Raw genomic sequence first — 17,668 nt, forward strand, 5'->3', positions numbered from 1 at the left:
ACCAGGAGTAAGATCCTGGTTCTCATCTTGATTTAGCCATTTGCTGTCTAAGCAAAGGTTACTTTCTCTCTATACCTTGTCTTTCTGTTGTTTCATTTTGTTTTCCTTATGAAATAGGTATTGTCCTAGCTCATGGTCTTCCAAACATATCTTCAGTCACAAAACCATCCTGAAAGAGTCTGATACAGAATGAAAGCAGAGCTTTTGTGGCTGCTGTTTGGAGGAAGTTCCCTGGTGAACATGACCCTTCACTTACTTTCATGGTGCCCCCAGGGGGCCTCCCTGAACCCTAAAGTTACACAGTTTCAAAGTCATTGTTCTGGATTCCCTTCAAGCTCTATGTTCTGTAATTATCAATAAACTGACAAGTGAAGTGTTCCTTTCCCAAAATAGAGAAAGGGGTTTCCATCCTCTCTCCTCTCTTCTGGTCTTGCATGCTGTTCAGCAAAGGAGGCAGACAATCTATTTTTATTCCTGGTTCTTGGGAGGTTTATTCTGCAGTCAACATGATTTCCCAGCCAAGAAAAAGCTTCCTCTGCCTGTCTGTCCCATAGTAGTTCACTGAGGGGTCTGATGGAAAGTTCTGAACCTCTGACAAGCACCAAGGGACTGCTCTCTTAGGGAGATTTTTGCAGGTATAAAGCAGGACTGCATAGGACATCAGACTGCCACCTTGAGACTGTATCCTTGGGTCCTTGGAGCAGCCGGATGGGGGGTGGGGAACATAAAAAGCAGAGATGCAGCCCATGCCATGTGCGCACAGGCCGAGGGATCCTCTTTACTATGTTTTCCTACCTTCCCTGAGCAGGGTCCCTGGGGTTCAAGTCCTTTTGCCTCTGCACTCAGACTTCTTTTCTCGTGTACTTGGAATCTGGCTTGTGTTGGCTGCTTTGGGACTGGGACCCCACTGGAAGTCATTACTCAAAACTGTTGCCAGGTTCCAAGTTCCCAGTTCCAGAACAGTGACTGTGAGGTGCCTAACCTGGTGCTCAAGGACATCACCTTTTGGGGTTCCTACGTCCGACCAGGAAAAAGACCAGACTCAGATTGGAAGGCAGTCATTGTGAATGGGGGCAATCTCTGGGCTCAGAAATTTAATTGTAACCTAGAAGGAAGGCAGGTGACCAGAACCAGTCCTGACTGCTGGAGTAGGAGGTGGGAGGAGTGGATCAGAACCATTTTCTCTAGTGATCTCCGTGGAGAGGGAGCCCAGACGAGACCCACCATATTCTCCTTGTGTATGTGCCTTCACCCAGGAGGAGGGATCTGTAAACATCAGCCTCCAGGGAAGCACTGCAGGGGCCAGAGGCTGAAGGGGCACTGACCTCACAGGATGGTTGTCGGATTAGAAGAGATAATGTCTATCCAGGACTTCACACTAAACAATGGGAGCTCAACAGAGGGCAACTGTTGTTGTTGTTATTGTTGTTATCATTATTATTACTGTTAATTCCATCTGTAAAGAGTCTAGTCCGGAGGATGTTTTCCCCTGATGCCTTTTCTGAACTCCCTTACTGTGTTGCCAACAGGAATGTTATAGTGGGATGTTCTCATTCCACTTTGCACAGAGTTATTATGGCTGCTAGCAGAACTGGATTGGTCGTTAGGTGTCGAGTCCAATTTCTTTACCCATAACAAGGGGTAAAATATGATCAAAGCGTCCTGAACTACAGTACAGAAGTCCCAAGCTGCCAGCAGCAACTTCTTCCATGTTATAAATGCCATCCACTGGCCCAGCGCATTTAAACCACCAGCTTCCAATTATCCCCTGGCAGAGCTCAAAGTGCTTCCTTTTTGGAAGTTGAAAAGTAATCACAGTTATCATTTTAAATTGCCACCTTTTTATTGATTTCCACATTATCATAGCACAAGGGGGCTGCTTGAGAGGTTGGATTAAGAATCATTTTTACTGTGTATTGTTAGCTGTTTTCTCCTTTCATGGAAACGGAGGTTTCAAGGGTTGTTGGCAAAGAAGGAAACCTTAATAATGAAAGAACAGCCTTTAATATTGTTTGCATTTAATGGTTCATCTCTCTGCTGTGTTACGTCTCAGTCCTTTTCCATTTGAGGTAGCTTCATTTTGAAAGTATATAATGCTGATGTTTCTGCCCTTCTTGGCACAATTGCCAACCCCCAATTATAGCAAGCAGAATCATCTGATTTTTCATATGTCCAACTAGAAAAATTTTTAGATGGTTTTATTAAGTCGAGGTGTAATGGTTATGGGGCATGGCATTTTCTCACTTGTCACTGGTTGGAAGACTTGTCTTGCTCGTCTAAGCTTTTCTCTCTGACACCCAGATCTCATTCTGGATCCCCAGATCCTCATCCATCCAGAGGAGCCCAGTTATTCTTGAGAATTATCTTCAAACAGAAAGTTTCTCTGGGACTCTGAGTTGGGGCATCAAGTGCATGAAAAAAATGAACAGGAATAAGGAGATGTGGTTTCAGAACTATCAGTGGGAGATGCATACAACTAGTGGGCCCAATGAAAGGGAAGGAATAGTTTGATAATAATACTAGCATTGGTTGAGAAATTGATGAGCTGTACACAATACCAGGCACTGTGATTAATACCACCGAATAAATATTGGGTGCTCATGAGGCACCAAAACCATGCTAAGCTTTTTATGGGAATTAGCATTTCATCCTCAGAGTAGTCTGAGGCTTTGAGATGCAGTCATTAAGATCTATCAGTTGGTAAGAATCATCCTACTTTGAGCTGGAGAAAGATTAAGTTCAGGGACATGATCATTATATGAAGACCAGGAAGGATGAGCCAATGGGATTGAAGTTGATGATAATCCACATAGAATGGATATGGGTGACCTTTTTCAGAGGACAGCCACCTAAGAGGTACATATAAACATGGTAAAAAACAAATGAGAGTGTTTTCTAAGCCTCAGTGAGGAAATTCCCTCTCCCTTCAAAAAGGCAGTACCAATTTAATGTGCAATTAATAGAATACTGTAATCTTGGAACTGAAAATGACTATCATGGAAAGTATTTTGAGATGACAGATTTGTAAAGCTGAGTGAGAATTTTTCTAAGTCTTTCTGAGAAAAAAAAGTACATAGATCCAGAATGATGGGAATATGGCCAGCAGTGGCCTCAGAGTTGCTGGAACGTGGTGCTTCTTGAAAGTACCCACCAAAGTTCCCTGACGGTAGTTACACTTGTGTTACTGAGATCTGGGCATTGCTCCAAAGTCTATTTTATCCTAAAAATTACGTAAAGAAGATGCACAAATGGCCAACAGCAATGCTCAAAATCATTAACCATTAGGGAAACGCAAACCAAATCTATAAGGAGATACCACCTCAAGCTCATTAGAATGGCAACTATAACAAGACCAGTAAATAACAACTGTTGGTGGGGATGTACAGAAATTGGAATTCTTGTGCACTGTTGGTAGAAATGTAAAATGGTACAGTCACTGTGGAAAACAATATGGCAGTCCCTCAAAAAATTGAAGACAGATTTCGTATGACCCAGCAATTCTACTCCTGGGTATATACCCAAAAGAACAGGAAGAAAGGACATGAGATACCTGTACATTAGGTTCACAGCAGCATAATTCACAAAGGCCAAAAGCTGGAAGCAACCCAAGTGCTCGTTGACAGATGAATGGATAAACAAAATGTCATGTATACATACAGGCTTAAAAAGGAAGCAAATTCTGGTGCATACAACATTGAAACTATAGGACGTTATGCTAAGTGAAACATACCAGTCATAAAAATACATGAGTCTACTTATAGGAAATATAAATACTAAATGATTCCACTTATAGGAAGTATTTAGAGTATTTGAATTCATAGCAACAGAAAGTAGAATAGTGGTTGCCAGAGTTGTGGGGAAGGGGGAGAGGGGAGTAGTTTTTTTTAAAGAATATGGAATATCAGTTTTACAAGATGAAGAGAGTTTTGGAGATTGGTGGCCCAGCAATGGGAATGCAATTAACACTACTGACTGTACCCTCAAGAGTGGTTAAAATGATAAATGTTGTGTTACATACACTTTACCACGATAAAAATAAAAATATATTTGTATATTATAATTATATTTATGTACAATTATATATATTAATTATATTAAGAAATTTTTTCTATGTTCTACCCATATCTCAGAGAATGAATATAAAAGAGATGTCTTGTGTTTACCTTATTTCCTTTATTGTTTATATTCTGGATTTGCATTTCATGAACTAGGAAGATGACTTTAAGGACAACTAGTTCTCCTTCTGAGCATGTCTTGTTTCCCCAGGCTGGGGTTTACTTCGGGAAGAAGCATGTAGACCAGTGAGCCTAAGTGGCCTGGGCCACCCCATTACCTGGTACTCAATGAATGAAGCAGCTGTGAACTTAATCAGCACAGATGGAACTCCTGGGATCAGCCCCCTGGAGTGAGGGGACAAGACAGAAATTCTCAACCTGCAACTTAAGGACAAAGTCTTGCACTGATCATGACCACAAGCATTGCCACCTCTCCTCACGGGGTCTAATTTGGAACCAAACTTTGGGCTCTCCTGCTAAAGCTTATACTGGGAAAGGTGTGGGGGAGGAAGGTTAGGTGACAGAGAGGGGGGCCAAGCAGGAGGCATGACTTAAAATGTCAGCAAAGAGAGACTGAGGGACAAAAGCAGTGTCCACGGGAGGGAGACATCTCAGAGGCCTTGAAGCAGGAACCTGGAGCAAAGGAGAACAGTAAGGAAACGCGCCCGGGGGCAGGCTATGAGGACAGCAATTTATTAGGTGCCAGTGCAGTGCGGACATCGAGGCTGGCCAAGCCCACGGGTGCCCTAAGTAGTCTACTGCGAACGAAATAAATAATGTGGGTGGAGAAGTGATGTAATGTGCCAGTTAAGAAGACGAGTTCTGGTGCCACACTGCCTGCCCTGGGTCCCAGCTTCGTCCCCTCCTGGCTCTGTGCCTTGAACAAACTGTGTATCCTCAGATTCCTCATCTGTAAACTGGCATAAAACTAGTACCTGCCTCAGAGGCTTGTTGTAAGGACCCAATGAGTAACAGGTAAGGAGATCAGAACTCAGCATCATCAAAACAATAATGTTACTCTTAGTATGCGTGTACATGTCACGATAACAATTTACAAAGCTCTATTTAGGAGCAACCCAGGATAGGGCATGGAATCTGTATATGCACAAAGCATTGTCTAGTCTCTGGTTTATACAACTATAGTGCCTTAAAAAGATATATGTAGATACTACAGTGATGAATGAAATACAAACTAATTAAGATTGTTATCTTAAATCATGGTAGCAAGTACTGCTAAATGAAATAATTTTCTACTTCTATAGGGTTTACTGTGAACTGAGCCTTCTTCTAGTACCTCACAAATATCAACACATTTATCTTTCGTGAGAACTCTAGGAAGTAGGTTATGTTTCATATTTGTTTTTTTTTTCCCCACCAGTGAGAATTTAAGTAGCTTCCCAAGCCTCTTGGCCAGCAGGTGGGTAGAGCTGGGATTCAAAGTCAAGCTACCTGGCTCAGGCCCAGGCTCTGGGCCACCAGCCTGCACAAGCCCTTCACAGGCAGCTCTGTGATGCTTTTGACATTTAAATTGGGCTTCACAGTTGAAAGTGTAGGAAGACTCCAGTAAACGAAGAATGAGGTCAGCCCCTCACAGGAGGGATAGTGGAAAAGAAGATCCATTCTTCAATGTATTATGGTTGGACACAAGGGATTCTCAAGGGCTTTGCAGACAGGAATAAAAGGCTTGGCTTTGGATCATGGGTGAAGGATGGAATGAGATTGAGAAAAATCTTTGTCTCTGAATCCCAAGGTAGTTTATCACTGGATGTCCTTGGAACCCACTGGGCAGGCTGACCAGATGATGTCAGGCTGGCAGGTGTCTGACTTACCGGTCGGGGCAGACTGTACTGGTACATTTCTGGGCGGTAGGTGGGCACCCACTGCACCCCGGCCCTGGGCCGCGTCATGGTCCCTGGTGCGCTGGTCACCACCTCCGAGTAGGGCAGGTGCTGGGCAGAGCCATAGGCCTCCTGGTGCCGGCTCTGGCCTGCGTGGCCTGCGGACGCCAGGCTGAAGGCCTCCTCCAGGAGCATGTGCATCTGTTGCCGGACCTCATCGATGGAGGGCTGGGAGCTCAGCGTGGAGGTCTCTGAGTGGCCTTTCACCTGCCGCGACCTGGCATAGGCCCGGGGCTCATGAACTCTGTCAACGTTGGTTTCCTCTATGATTTCAGGTTCAGTCTGTGGGACCAAACAAAACCCATTAATTCCTTGGTGAAGTTCCCTCCCATAAAGGTGGCCTGTAATTTATTCTAAAATAGTCATCAGATTGGCAATATTACGAATCGGTGCTAATTTAAGTTCTCCCCTAGGTGCTCTATCCAGGAATTCACGTGACAGGGGTTGTCAGCACACATTATTTGAGAAGGGCCACACTCCAGCTGTCATGGTACATGGCAGTCATGCACCATGTAGACCAGTGCCACAGACTTGGCTGATTAGCATAATCACGGGAAGTGGCTTTCATTGATGAAATTAATAGCACTGTCTAAAATCTTATGCCTTTGGGTATAAGAATCTGGAGCATCCTGTCATCTACACCCTGAGGGATAGTACTTTAGACTAATTCTTTAAATGGTCTTGTGTCTATCCAATTGGTTAGGAAATTTCTGGGTGCCCGATGCACAGAGAATAAAAAAATACTACTTCAAGATTGCTGGTCTCAAAGTGCGGTGAGTGATAAATCAGAAACTCTGGGGTGGGATCCCCATACCAGGGGATTCTGATGTTGCTCAAGTTTGAGATTCAGTGATCAAGAATGTTCTCCCGCCTTCCCCCACTGGTCCTTTCATTCAGGGAGCGGTTGCAGTGCTGAGGTGGGCAAAGAGCTGGTACTTCATCAAGTTCCAGGGCATGCTCTGTGGACTGGCGACTTCTGCTTGCCTGCTGATGAATGCTGGTCTAGTAAGCATCTGCTCTTTGTTCTGAGATTCCCTGTCACTCTTAGCTGGGATGCTGTGGGCAGATTGACCATGTGCAAACCTCGGAATGCAAGAATGCAAACAGCCAGAGAGAAGGGAGTGGTCTGCTGTGTCACAGTAGGAATCAGATCTAAGAGGTGCACCCAGAAGCCAAAAGACCCGGCCTTAAAGATGACCCAGCCCGGAAAGTGGCTTTAGCTTTTTGGTGTTCCAGTTTTGTTTTTGTCTTTTTTTTTTTTTTTTTTTTTGGCACTACTGGGAATTGAACCCAGGGCTTCGCTCATGCTAGGCAAATGCTCTACCACAGAGCCACATCCCCAGTGCGGTGTTTGTTTATTTATTGATAAAATGAGGATAATCCTGCCTCGAAGGGTCTTATGAAGATTAAATAAATGTACATGTTAAGATTTCTAACAGTAGCACAGGGTAAAAACAGCATAATGGCAGTTACTGTCATCATCACCATCATTATTACTTTCACTCATTCAAATGCACATATTCTTATGCAATTACTATGTATACAGGACTTGGCTGTATAAAATGAGCACAGCAAGAAAATGTCATTAGGAAACATTCATAGAGGGAAGTTCTTCTCTTCCTAAATATTACACATTAAGGTCAAACTGTGAAATATACTATTTTTTTAAAATGTAGCATTCAATTAATACATACTCAGAGAGGACATTGAAAATACAGAAAATACATAAAAGAAATTTGACATTTCCTGTAATCTTATCACTCAGCGTTAGGACTTGGCTATAGCTCAAGATCAAAAGTAAGGTTCTCTATGAACCTTCTAGATTTATTAACAAACATCTACAGTAAGAAATTTAAGGTACTGCTTTTATATTAGATTAGGGAGTCAAATATACAATTACCCTTGCAGTAACAAACAAGAACTCAAAGACATGTCATGCTGGGGGCATGTCCCCAGGCCCTGGGCTGGGGGACACACTGAGCTCTTCTGTTATTAGGAGATCTGCAGGGAAAGGTCTGTAATCACTGTCTGAGAAGTGTGGTCTCTGAAGTTCAGCAAATCTGTCTGTTGAGGTTTTGCCTGGTGATACCTTCTAGGATAAAGAATGTAACTTCTGAAAGAAAGTTTCTTCCTAATGCATAGAACAGACTTTAGGAGGTGGTCCAGCGGGAGAGGGAGGGGTTGTCTGAGTAAGGTGGGTGGGGAGTGGCCCTGCCTTTGCTGGGGAGGTGGAGACTATTTTCCAGGTTCTGCGGGGGTATCTACCCCATGATACCCTCACAGAAATTAACCCCTTTTCTCCCCACGGGGTTTCCATTCTGCATGGGCAGGGGTCCCTTTAACTGGAAGGTCCAGAGTCACAACCCAAGTACCATCTCAGTAGGTTTGCTCAAGCCACATTCTAAAGAACTCCTACTCTCCTGCAGTTTTCAGTCAAATTTTCAGTCTCTCGGTATCTATAGACGGAAACAAGACTAGCTCTCACTAGTCTTCATCATGCTTAGATTTGTTCAGCGTCTGTCTTGTGCCAAAGCAGACACTCCCTGCACCTGTTTCTCGGGAGCCTAGCAGAAGGCACTTGGCATTCAACAAAGCTTTGTGAACTTGACCTGAAATAAAAAATTCTGTCCAATTTCCCAGGGGGTGAGTTTGAAGTTAAGATAAAAAGTCCACTTCCCCTAACACATTTGTTGAATGCCAATGAATTGCATGACCCTAAGCAAGTTAATGAACGCCCTAAGCCTCAGACTCCTCATCTGTGTAATGGGAAGGCTGAACTATGATCTGATATTTACTCCCTCTTGGACTCTATCTGCTCTAGAAGGTGCCATACTACTCTTATTGACATGCTTGAAATAACCTGATGTCTAAGTGAGAAAAGAAAACCCCTTCACCCTCTCTGCCTGCAACATATGAGTGGTATGTTTACTCTTACTTAATAGACAACTGGTGGTTTCAGCCCTATGCTAGGACCTGAGTTGGGATTGTAAATGCTATAAGTAAAGAAGGTCATGACCCACTTTGAAGGAGCCCCCTGAAGGAGGAGATAAATACAACAATACTAATATCAGTTAACCTTTCTCAATAGTTATATACTAGACACTATTCTAAGAGTTTGATTCATCCATCCTTACAATAACCTATGAGGTAGTATTAACAAGCATGATCATTCCCACCTTATAGATGAAGAAACTGAGGCACTGAAAGACCAAATATGTTGCCCATCATTGGCAGAGCTGGCAAAAAGTTTGATTCCAGCACCCAAGCTCTTACCTGCTGTACAAATAAAAATAGATCCATTACTGTAACACATGTGGACTCTGGATGAAGGACAGACAGACTTCTGTGACCAGGAGGACAGAAGATAAAATAATTATTGAGATAGTTTACCTCAGAGATGACTGTAAGGATGAAAAGCACAAATATACAAATATGAATCAAAGCTATATGTCAAATATAGATGCAAATCTGGCACATAGCTTTTATTAAACGTTGGCTGCGATTGTTGTTATTTGCCTCTTTGCATAGACTAGGAGCTCCTTTAGGGTTGGGCCAGTGTATTGTTAATTATTGTATTCATAGATCTGACGTCCAGGGCCTGGCCAGAGTGAAAGTCAGTCATCACTGGCTGGACCATGAAAGAAATTCATGTAGCAGGTGCTCATATCTATTTGAGGACCTGTGATGTGCCAGCCGCCATGTGGGTGGGGAGCAGGTTTCCATGTGTGTCCTCTCACTCAGGGCCATTTAGCAGATGAGCCTGTTTTCAGATAAGGAAAACCATGCCTACAGATTTATTAACTTGCCCTGAGCCCCTTTCCCCACTTGCCCATTTCTGAAAATGCCTTTTGCTTGGGGGAAACAAGAGCAAAACCTCCCAGCGTTGGCTGATGGTTGGCTTGGGTGCAATGTCTGGGGCCATAGAGGAGACAGAATATACTTCTAAACCTCTTTACCTTGGAAGATACTAACTTGCTTCTCCAACCTCATACCCTTGAGAAGTGCTAGGGGATTATTTTTAAAGCTAGTTTATATATTGATCAAGATACACTTCAATAAAAATTCTAAAAAATTAATCAAGGGAATGTCTGTGTATGGTAAAAAAAATGAGAAAACACAGATAAGCAAAATGAAGAAAATTAAAACTCACTCTAATCCAACCTCCAGAAATAACTGTTGTTAATATTTTGACCTTCCAGCATGTCCCTCCTTCCTATGCCTGTGACACAGGATGAAGGTCACGAGTGCTGTGCATTGCCCACTCCCACTTCCCTGCCCCTCTTGTAGCTCCCAGGCCAGGCCACAACAGAGAGTGACATCTGGCTCTGTCAGCCTCTCTCCTTCTGAGAGGGTCATGCTTTGCAATGCAGATTCTCTGGTCTTTGTGATGGAGAATAGGAAGTGGGGGTGGGAAACTTGAGACAGAAGGGGTGTGGGATGCAGGATTTTTAGGGGAATTTTCCGGAGAGATTCAGAAGCAGTGAGAGAAAATAAGGAAATTAAATGTATTACCAGGCATGATATATTTGCATTCACATATATGAAAAACATGAGTAAAGGAATAGAGATATTTTTAAAATTGCTTTTGTTAGCATAGTCATAGTTCTTTGGGTCATGATTTCCTTTTTTTTTCTTTTTTGGTACCAGGGATTGAATCCAGGGGCACTCAATCCCTGAGCCACATTCCTAGCCCTTTTTTTTGTTGTTGTTTTGTTTTGCTTTGAGACAGGGTCTTGCTGACTTGCTTAGGGCCTCACTGAGTTGCTGAGGCTGGCTTTGAACCGGTGATCCTCCTGCCTCAGCCTCCTGAGTCACTGGGATTATAGGTGTGCGTCACCACCACACCTGGCTGGTTCGTAATTTTCTAAATAGAACACACACATCTGTATGGATGCATGCACATACATATGTACATTTTTTAAAAAGCAGGTTATTTCATAAGTAACATTTTGAAACATTTTTATCCAACAATATTGTAAGCCAATGTGTCTGTCAATAAATACATGTATTCATAGGGAACAACTTCAAGTGATTTCACAGCGTACCAATAGATGGAGTTTTCAGACTTTAATTAACAGTCCACTGTTTAGGTGGTTTTCCAATATCTTACTATGTAAACAAAGCTGGAGGAGGTTTTCTTTTGATTCAAACTTTGCATATAATCATGAATTCATCCTTAGGCTAAGTTTCTACGAGTAGAATTACTCATGCAGAGGATGTGAGTATATGTAAGGTTTGGGGTAGTTGTGGCACATTGTAATTCGGTGGTAAGGACCACGGAGTTTAGCAGAAATTAAGACCATGCCTTCTCCACACCTGTACACCTGGGGTCCATACTATCTTGTGCTTTACGTGCCCACTAGGTAGAACAAGCACCTGAAATTCTCTCCATGTTGTTTTCAAAGGAGCAAACTAGTACTACACATGCAGGATGGCCCAGGATGCCTATGTATCCACGTGATGTCAGCTTCTCTTTGTAACACCATAGGAACAGAGCTGAAGGACACGACAATCCTGCTGAGAACCCTACAGTGTCTGCTTTCTGGAAAAGAGTCTTATTGTCTAGTCCTAGGGTACATTTTGTAGCCCTCAATATTTATCAAAACCCAAAACTAGTTTTTGATCAGACAACCAGTGAGAAAACAAGCTATTAACTAAGAAGAACTATTAGGATTCATATCCAGGATACATATAATGATTTCTACAAATAACAAGACAACCCAAGTTAAAAATGGGGCAAAAGGTTTAAAAAGACACCTCAATAAAATAAGATACATCAGTGTCCAATAAACACATGAATTGGTACACAACATCGTTAGAAATTAGGAAAACTGTATCATTCCACATTCAGTTGAATGGCTAAAATTAAAGAGACTAATGGCAGCAAGTGTTGATGAAGTTGTGGAATAGAAATAGAACCTTCAAACTGTTAGAGGGAAGGAAAATAGTACAAATACTTTGCATATCTGACTGCAGTTTATTAGAAAGTTGAAAATATACCTACTCTGCAACTCAGAAATTCCACTCCTACACATTTATTCAAGATAAATGAAAACATATGTTCACAAAATAAATGAAATGTTTATAGTTCTTTATTTCCATAATAGCTCCAAGTTGGAAAGAATCCAAATGTCCAACAATATGATGACAAATAAGTTAAGGGTTTTCAGATGTATACAATGAAACGGTGTTCAGTTAAAAATAAAGAATAAGATATTGATGGATATAGGCAACAATACGGATGAATCTTGAGTAAAAAAAAGTCAGACACAAAACAGTACATACTGAATAATTCCACTTCTCTGAAGTTGAAGAATAGGCCAAACTGTAATGGTAGACATTCCCGTGGGACAATAAAGATGGACTGAAAGTAAGAGTGGGGAAATTTTGGGAGTAGAGGACTGATGATAAAAATGCTCTATATTTTGATTGGATTGGTGGTCACAGGGTATAGAAATTTGTTGAAGTTCATCAAATTATACACTATAGATTTGAACAGAGCTAGGGATGTGGCTCAGTGGTAGAGTGCTTGCCTAGAGTACATCAGGTCCTGGGTTCCATCCTTAGTACTGCCAAAAATGTTTTTTGAACATTTCCCATTTATTAGTTTTGCCATAATTAAAAACAAACCAACCAACTAGGATGAGCTGAAACAACATAGCTAGTTGGATGGGGATGGTCAAGGAAGGCCTGTCAAGGAGGCAGTTATTTTGGAGACCTGAAAGACAAGGGGGCTGGCCATGTAACAATCATAGGAAAGCTTATGAAAAAGTTTTAGTATTTAGTGGGAAAGAGCTTTTAGTATTGGAGAAAGATCTGTTATGAAATGGGCTGCATCTCCCCCAAATTCATTTAGTTATGACCTCATCTCCAGTGTCTCAAAATGTGACTGTATTTGGAGATAAGGTCTTCATAGAGTTAATTAGGTTAAAATGAGGTCATTAGAGTAGGCCCTGAGCCAGTATGACTGATGTCCTTCTAAGAAGAGGCCATCTGGACACGGACATATACAGAGGGAAGATGTTGTGGGGACTCCGGGGAAGAGAGCCATCTTAAACCCAGGAGAGAGGCTGAAACAGAACCTTCTCTTGTGGCCCCCAGGAGGAACCAACCCTGCCAACACCTTCATCTGGGCCTTGTAGTCTCCAGGATTGTGAGAAAATAAATTTTTATTGTTTAAACCGCCTAGTCTGTGCCTTAGCAAACAAATACATGGATCTTATGCTGAAGTCCCAGGTAACAGGAGATGGGACAGACTGCACAGGATCTTAGGGGCATGAGGACTGGACTCTTTTTAACAGACAATAGGAAAGAAGTGAAGAATTTTAAGCAGGAGAGAAATATGATTATTTATGGAAAATCATTTAGTAGGCTTTTGCAGTAATCCATACAAAGGCTTGGATTAGGGTGGTTTTGGACAGAGACAATGTGGGTGAATTCAAGATATATTTTGGAAGAGAACTGACAAAATTTGCTGAGGGAGTAGATGTGGCAGGTGAAGGAAAGGAAGGAGTTGAAGCTGAGAGCCTTTTACAAGGAGGGGGGACCGTGCTATGATGGGTCTTCTCAATGCTCTCAGCTCCTCCAGGATGCATCTTCCTCCGGGCCCTTCCACTAGCTGTTCCTTCTGCCCAGAATGATCTTCCCCTGGGACCAGCATGTCTGGCTCCCTCATGTTAGGTCTCTGCTCAGAAGTAACCTCCCTAGAGAGACTTCGTGGGTCAAAGCATTAGAATACCCCTCTAATTCTCCATGCTGTGCCCTGTCCCTCTCCGGTGTTTCTGGCACAGTGCTGGCACCTCTCTATCGTGTGCAAAGGTGCTTTCATCTGTTCCCTTGCTGGACTGAAAACTCCTGCTGCATACGGGAATGGCACCTAGGGGGACACTAGTAAATACTTGCTGGATGAACAAGTGGAAATTAGTCTTAAAAGTTAGAGGAATTCCTGCTCAAAGGTCTTCAGCAGTGAATGACATTTCCATGTGTCTGGAATGAACGAGACCATCGTATCTGGAATGGAGTTGAAGAGGAGAGATGAAGAGCCCTTAAGACCACTTATTCTGGAAGTTCTTAAGTTACAAACCCCAAAGTGGGCAGATGTCTTACAATGCCACACGTCTCAGGACACACAACATCACTTGGCATCATCTGGGCACTTCATTTCCAGAGTACAAGACTCTGAAGTCCTTCTCTGAAGTTTGCCCCAAAGCCCTGATTTTTAGTTCAGTACTAATCATAGCTCCATCCTGCAAGGAGAACAGATTTTGAACAAAATCTGCAACTTCCTGGCAAGGACCCTAAGACCAGGTGGGGGTTTCAGCAAGATACATTTCTGGGCCATCTGGTCATGATGAAATTAATCTGGCTCCATGTCCATTTCTCTACCCACCAATTAGGGTCTGCCGAGCCACACAAACCCATGCTGCTCCTCTGCTTAATGCCTGTCCTGGCTATAAAGGGTCCATTGCACATGCTGTCAGCCACTGAGGAGGCAGAGACATATTTAGAAAGTTGCTTCTGAAAACCAAATTTCAGGAAGTTCTCTCTTTGCCTTGTGGGCTGAAGAAGACGATCATGATACAGGAGCAGCTTCATACTGAGCCCACGTCTTGAAAGTTTCTCTACCAGTAAAGGGAGATTGGCTCCCCTCAGAACAGGTGGGGGCTCAAAATAACGGTTTGATGATTTCTCTTCTGCAAAAGTGTGCAAATGGAAATTTTTTAAAATCTCAGGAGAATATCCAGTTGCATTCTGCTTGTCTTCCAATGATGACCCTCGATCATGTGAAGGCATACAAATATGAAGAAGCAGCTGTTTCTGTGTTTCAGAAAGGACGTGATAGGGTCTCTTGCACACTTCAAAGTAAAGAGGGACATCCTCTGTTTTTGCTCTACACCTTCCAAAGAATGATCGGTAACCGAGAATGTGCAGACAGGACAGTCAGGGATAAGGCACTCACTGTTCTCAGGATTACTCACTGCTCCCAGAGTAAACCAGCCCCAGCCTGTAGCAGGAGTCTCAGGGCCTGACTCCAGCTCCTCTCTTCCTGCCCCTGGAACCTGCCTGTCCTCCAAGGAGCAGTGGGAATTCAAGTACCGAGCAGGTCACAAGATCTCTTTTGCTTTGAATTAGAAGCCCTGGCCCATGCTGTTTTGGGAAAAGTGTGACCTTAGAGGTCACCCAAAGACAAGAAGCTGACATAGGAGGTCAGGGTGACATGGAGGGGAATGCTGGGTTTGCTCCTTAGAAAGTCAACCACAAGAGTTCCTCAAGTGATGGCCTCAGCATCTATCCTCGAGTTTCCCTGTGTCTCAGCCAGGAGTTTTAGGTGGGTCTAAGCCTGCCTCAGGTCCATGAGTAAGGCCTGACTCAGGTAAATCAATCAGGGTAGCCCCCTGCTGCTACAGTGATTGATACAGGGTTGGACATGCATTTGACTTATGGTGGCTTGGTCAGAATAAAACCCATACGCTATTGTTTTATGATTGGGAAAAGAGAACTCTCTCTTGTGTTGGTCAATGCAGGATGCAGATGGGAGAGCTGGGAATACTGTAACCATTTCTTGCCTGAGTGAGCCAACTTGTGGATGAAGCCCAGGCAAAAGGGAGTAAGTATAGTGCTATTATAATGCAGAGGAATGGCCTGGAGCCTCAGGCAAACCCTGTCTGGATTTAATGTAACCGACACATTCCCTTTCTGTTTTAAGACAGTTTGAGTCAGGTTGGGTTTTTTGTTACTTTTAATGAAAGCATCCTAACTGATAACTACCATTTAGACGGAATCCCAACAGTAACGTACATCAGCCTACAGCTTTGAGAGTCAATGAAATGAAATGTTTATGTGGCTCAGAGCTATAAATGTACCCCGTTTTCTCAGGTCTCAGCTTAGGTGTCACCTCTTCTGGTTGACACACTCATTTGCTCAACACATAGAGACTATACCTCCTCTCTATGACTGTTCCTATTCTGAGTGCTGAGGTTTCCAAGATGAATAAAATATGACTCCTGCCCTTGAGGAGTCAAATGGGGAAATTATACAAATAAACCAACAAAGGGAAGCTGAGGGTTAAGAACTGACTGGGGTGAGAACTACCTGCTACAGCCAAACACTGGCAACTAAGCCAGTCTCATGGGTTTGGGACCAGGGAAAGATTCTGGGGATGATGATCTGCAAACCAAGTTCTGAAAGCATCACCTAGGTACATGTGTTTGCCTCCCAGGGGACATAGGGTAATGTCTTGAGATATTTTGGGTGTCACAACTGGGGGGGGGGCTACTGGAAGCTACGGGGTAGAGGCCAGAGGTGCACAGAGTCCTCCATACCAAGAGCTCCACAGCCGTGAGTGTCAGCAGCGAGAGGGCTGAGAAGTCTGGCGGAGGATGAAGCAGCTGAGAAGGGAGGCTGTGAGTTACCAACATGTGCACTGACAGGAGATTCGAAGCCCAGTGTCAAATGTGGGGAAGGGTGTTTGGCCTGGAGCCACCGCTGGGTTAAGGAATGAGAAGCATCAGCTCGCTGGGCATGTCAGGGCTCCACAGCAGGTAAGTCCCAAGTCAGGTACTTAGATTTTGAGTCTCAGGCTCAAAGCTACGGGAGTTACCTGAGGATTTGCAACCATGGGTGTGTTCCAGGATTCCCCCAGCAGTGCTTTGGAGCTTTAGCAGTGGTGAGTAATGGGGACTAGACCAGGCAGCCGCCGCAGGACAGGCAGGGAGGGAGAGATCTGCAGGAGGAGTCCTTCCTTCCATCCACGTGCATGGTCGCAGCAGGTTGGGTGTGCCTCTACCTTTCTCCCCGATTCATCTGTGACCCGCGGGGGCAGGCATAGAGTTTGTATATCTTTTCCTTCCCCAGAGCCTCACTTAGGTGGATACTGTGGAATTACTTGGGGCGCTTAGATGCTAGTGTCAGTGGAGAAGGTCAAAATCCCGTAGAGTGCTACCCTTGAAAATCCCTTCAATTGTCTTTTGTGGTATATCTTAAGGAGTAATAGAGAAAAAGAAATGCGCAATGTATAATACAAAGAGCATGCATAAAAAAGCTGATTTTTAGCATGGATTTAATTGTCATTTATTTTTCTGTCAGGGCCCCTACTGTTGAATTTGAATATGTAAAATGCACACATGCTGTAATGGCTCCACCAAGCCCAATAAATCTTTGCTAGAGGCAGTGAAAGGAGTAGCAACTCCCACTTCTTATGCTGTCCATGGGCCTCTGGCTTCCACAGAGGTTTGGAGGCCTCCAGCGGGCCAAGGAGCACATAAGAGAGGAAGGTACTAGTAGTCCTGGTCATGCTGCTCACGATTGGAGGACTGGTCCCCCCAGCGGCTGGGCACACTGCCAGCTCCCAGACCTCAGATGCCAGCATTTGCTAGATACTGTCCTTGGCTAAAGAGAGTGCCTCACCCAAGGACACCCAATGACCGATCCATACTACTGTACATAAGTCCAGCTGTTTCGCCCAAACTTGGGACAATTCTGCAGGGTCACCTGGGTTCCAGAGCTCCCCATGGGGTTGGCTGAGACCCTGTAGTATCTGCACCATTGTCCAGCTTTTAACTCCACCCAATCCCACCTCCTTCCCTTCCCCAACAGGTGTTCAGGACATTCTGGGGATCCTGGATTGCAATGGGGGGCTTTATTCGCTGCTTTGTTATTTTCTACATGACTTTCATTCAGAATACGACATTCCGAAAACACTTTTGAGATATTTTT

General features: G+C 43.6%; 1 protein-coding gene across 8 annotated transcripts in view; it reads right to left on the reverse strand.

Annotated features, from left to right (window-relative positions):
• Positions 1-17,668, reverse strand: part of KIAA1549L (KIAA1549 like) — a 253,214-nt gene that overhangs the window by 14,411 nt on the left and 221,135 nt on the right. For all 8 annotated transcript variants that reach the window (XM_079104428.1, XM_079104427.1, XM_079104424.1 and 5 more), the window contains one exon: positions 5,885-6,235. In XM_079104428.1, the coding sequence (XP_078960554.1) occupies positions 5,885-6,235 (351 nt within the window). The remainder of the gene's footprint in view (positions 1-5,884; positions 6,236-17,668) is intronic.

The sequence above is a fragment of the Sciurus vulgaris genome (genome assembly GCF_902686455.1).
Source record: "Sciurus vulgaris genome assembly, chromosome: 11".
Taxonomy (NCBI): domain Eukaryota; kingdom Metazoa; phylum Chordata; class Mammalia; order Rodentia; family Sciuridae; genus Sciurus; species Sciurus vulgaris.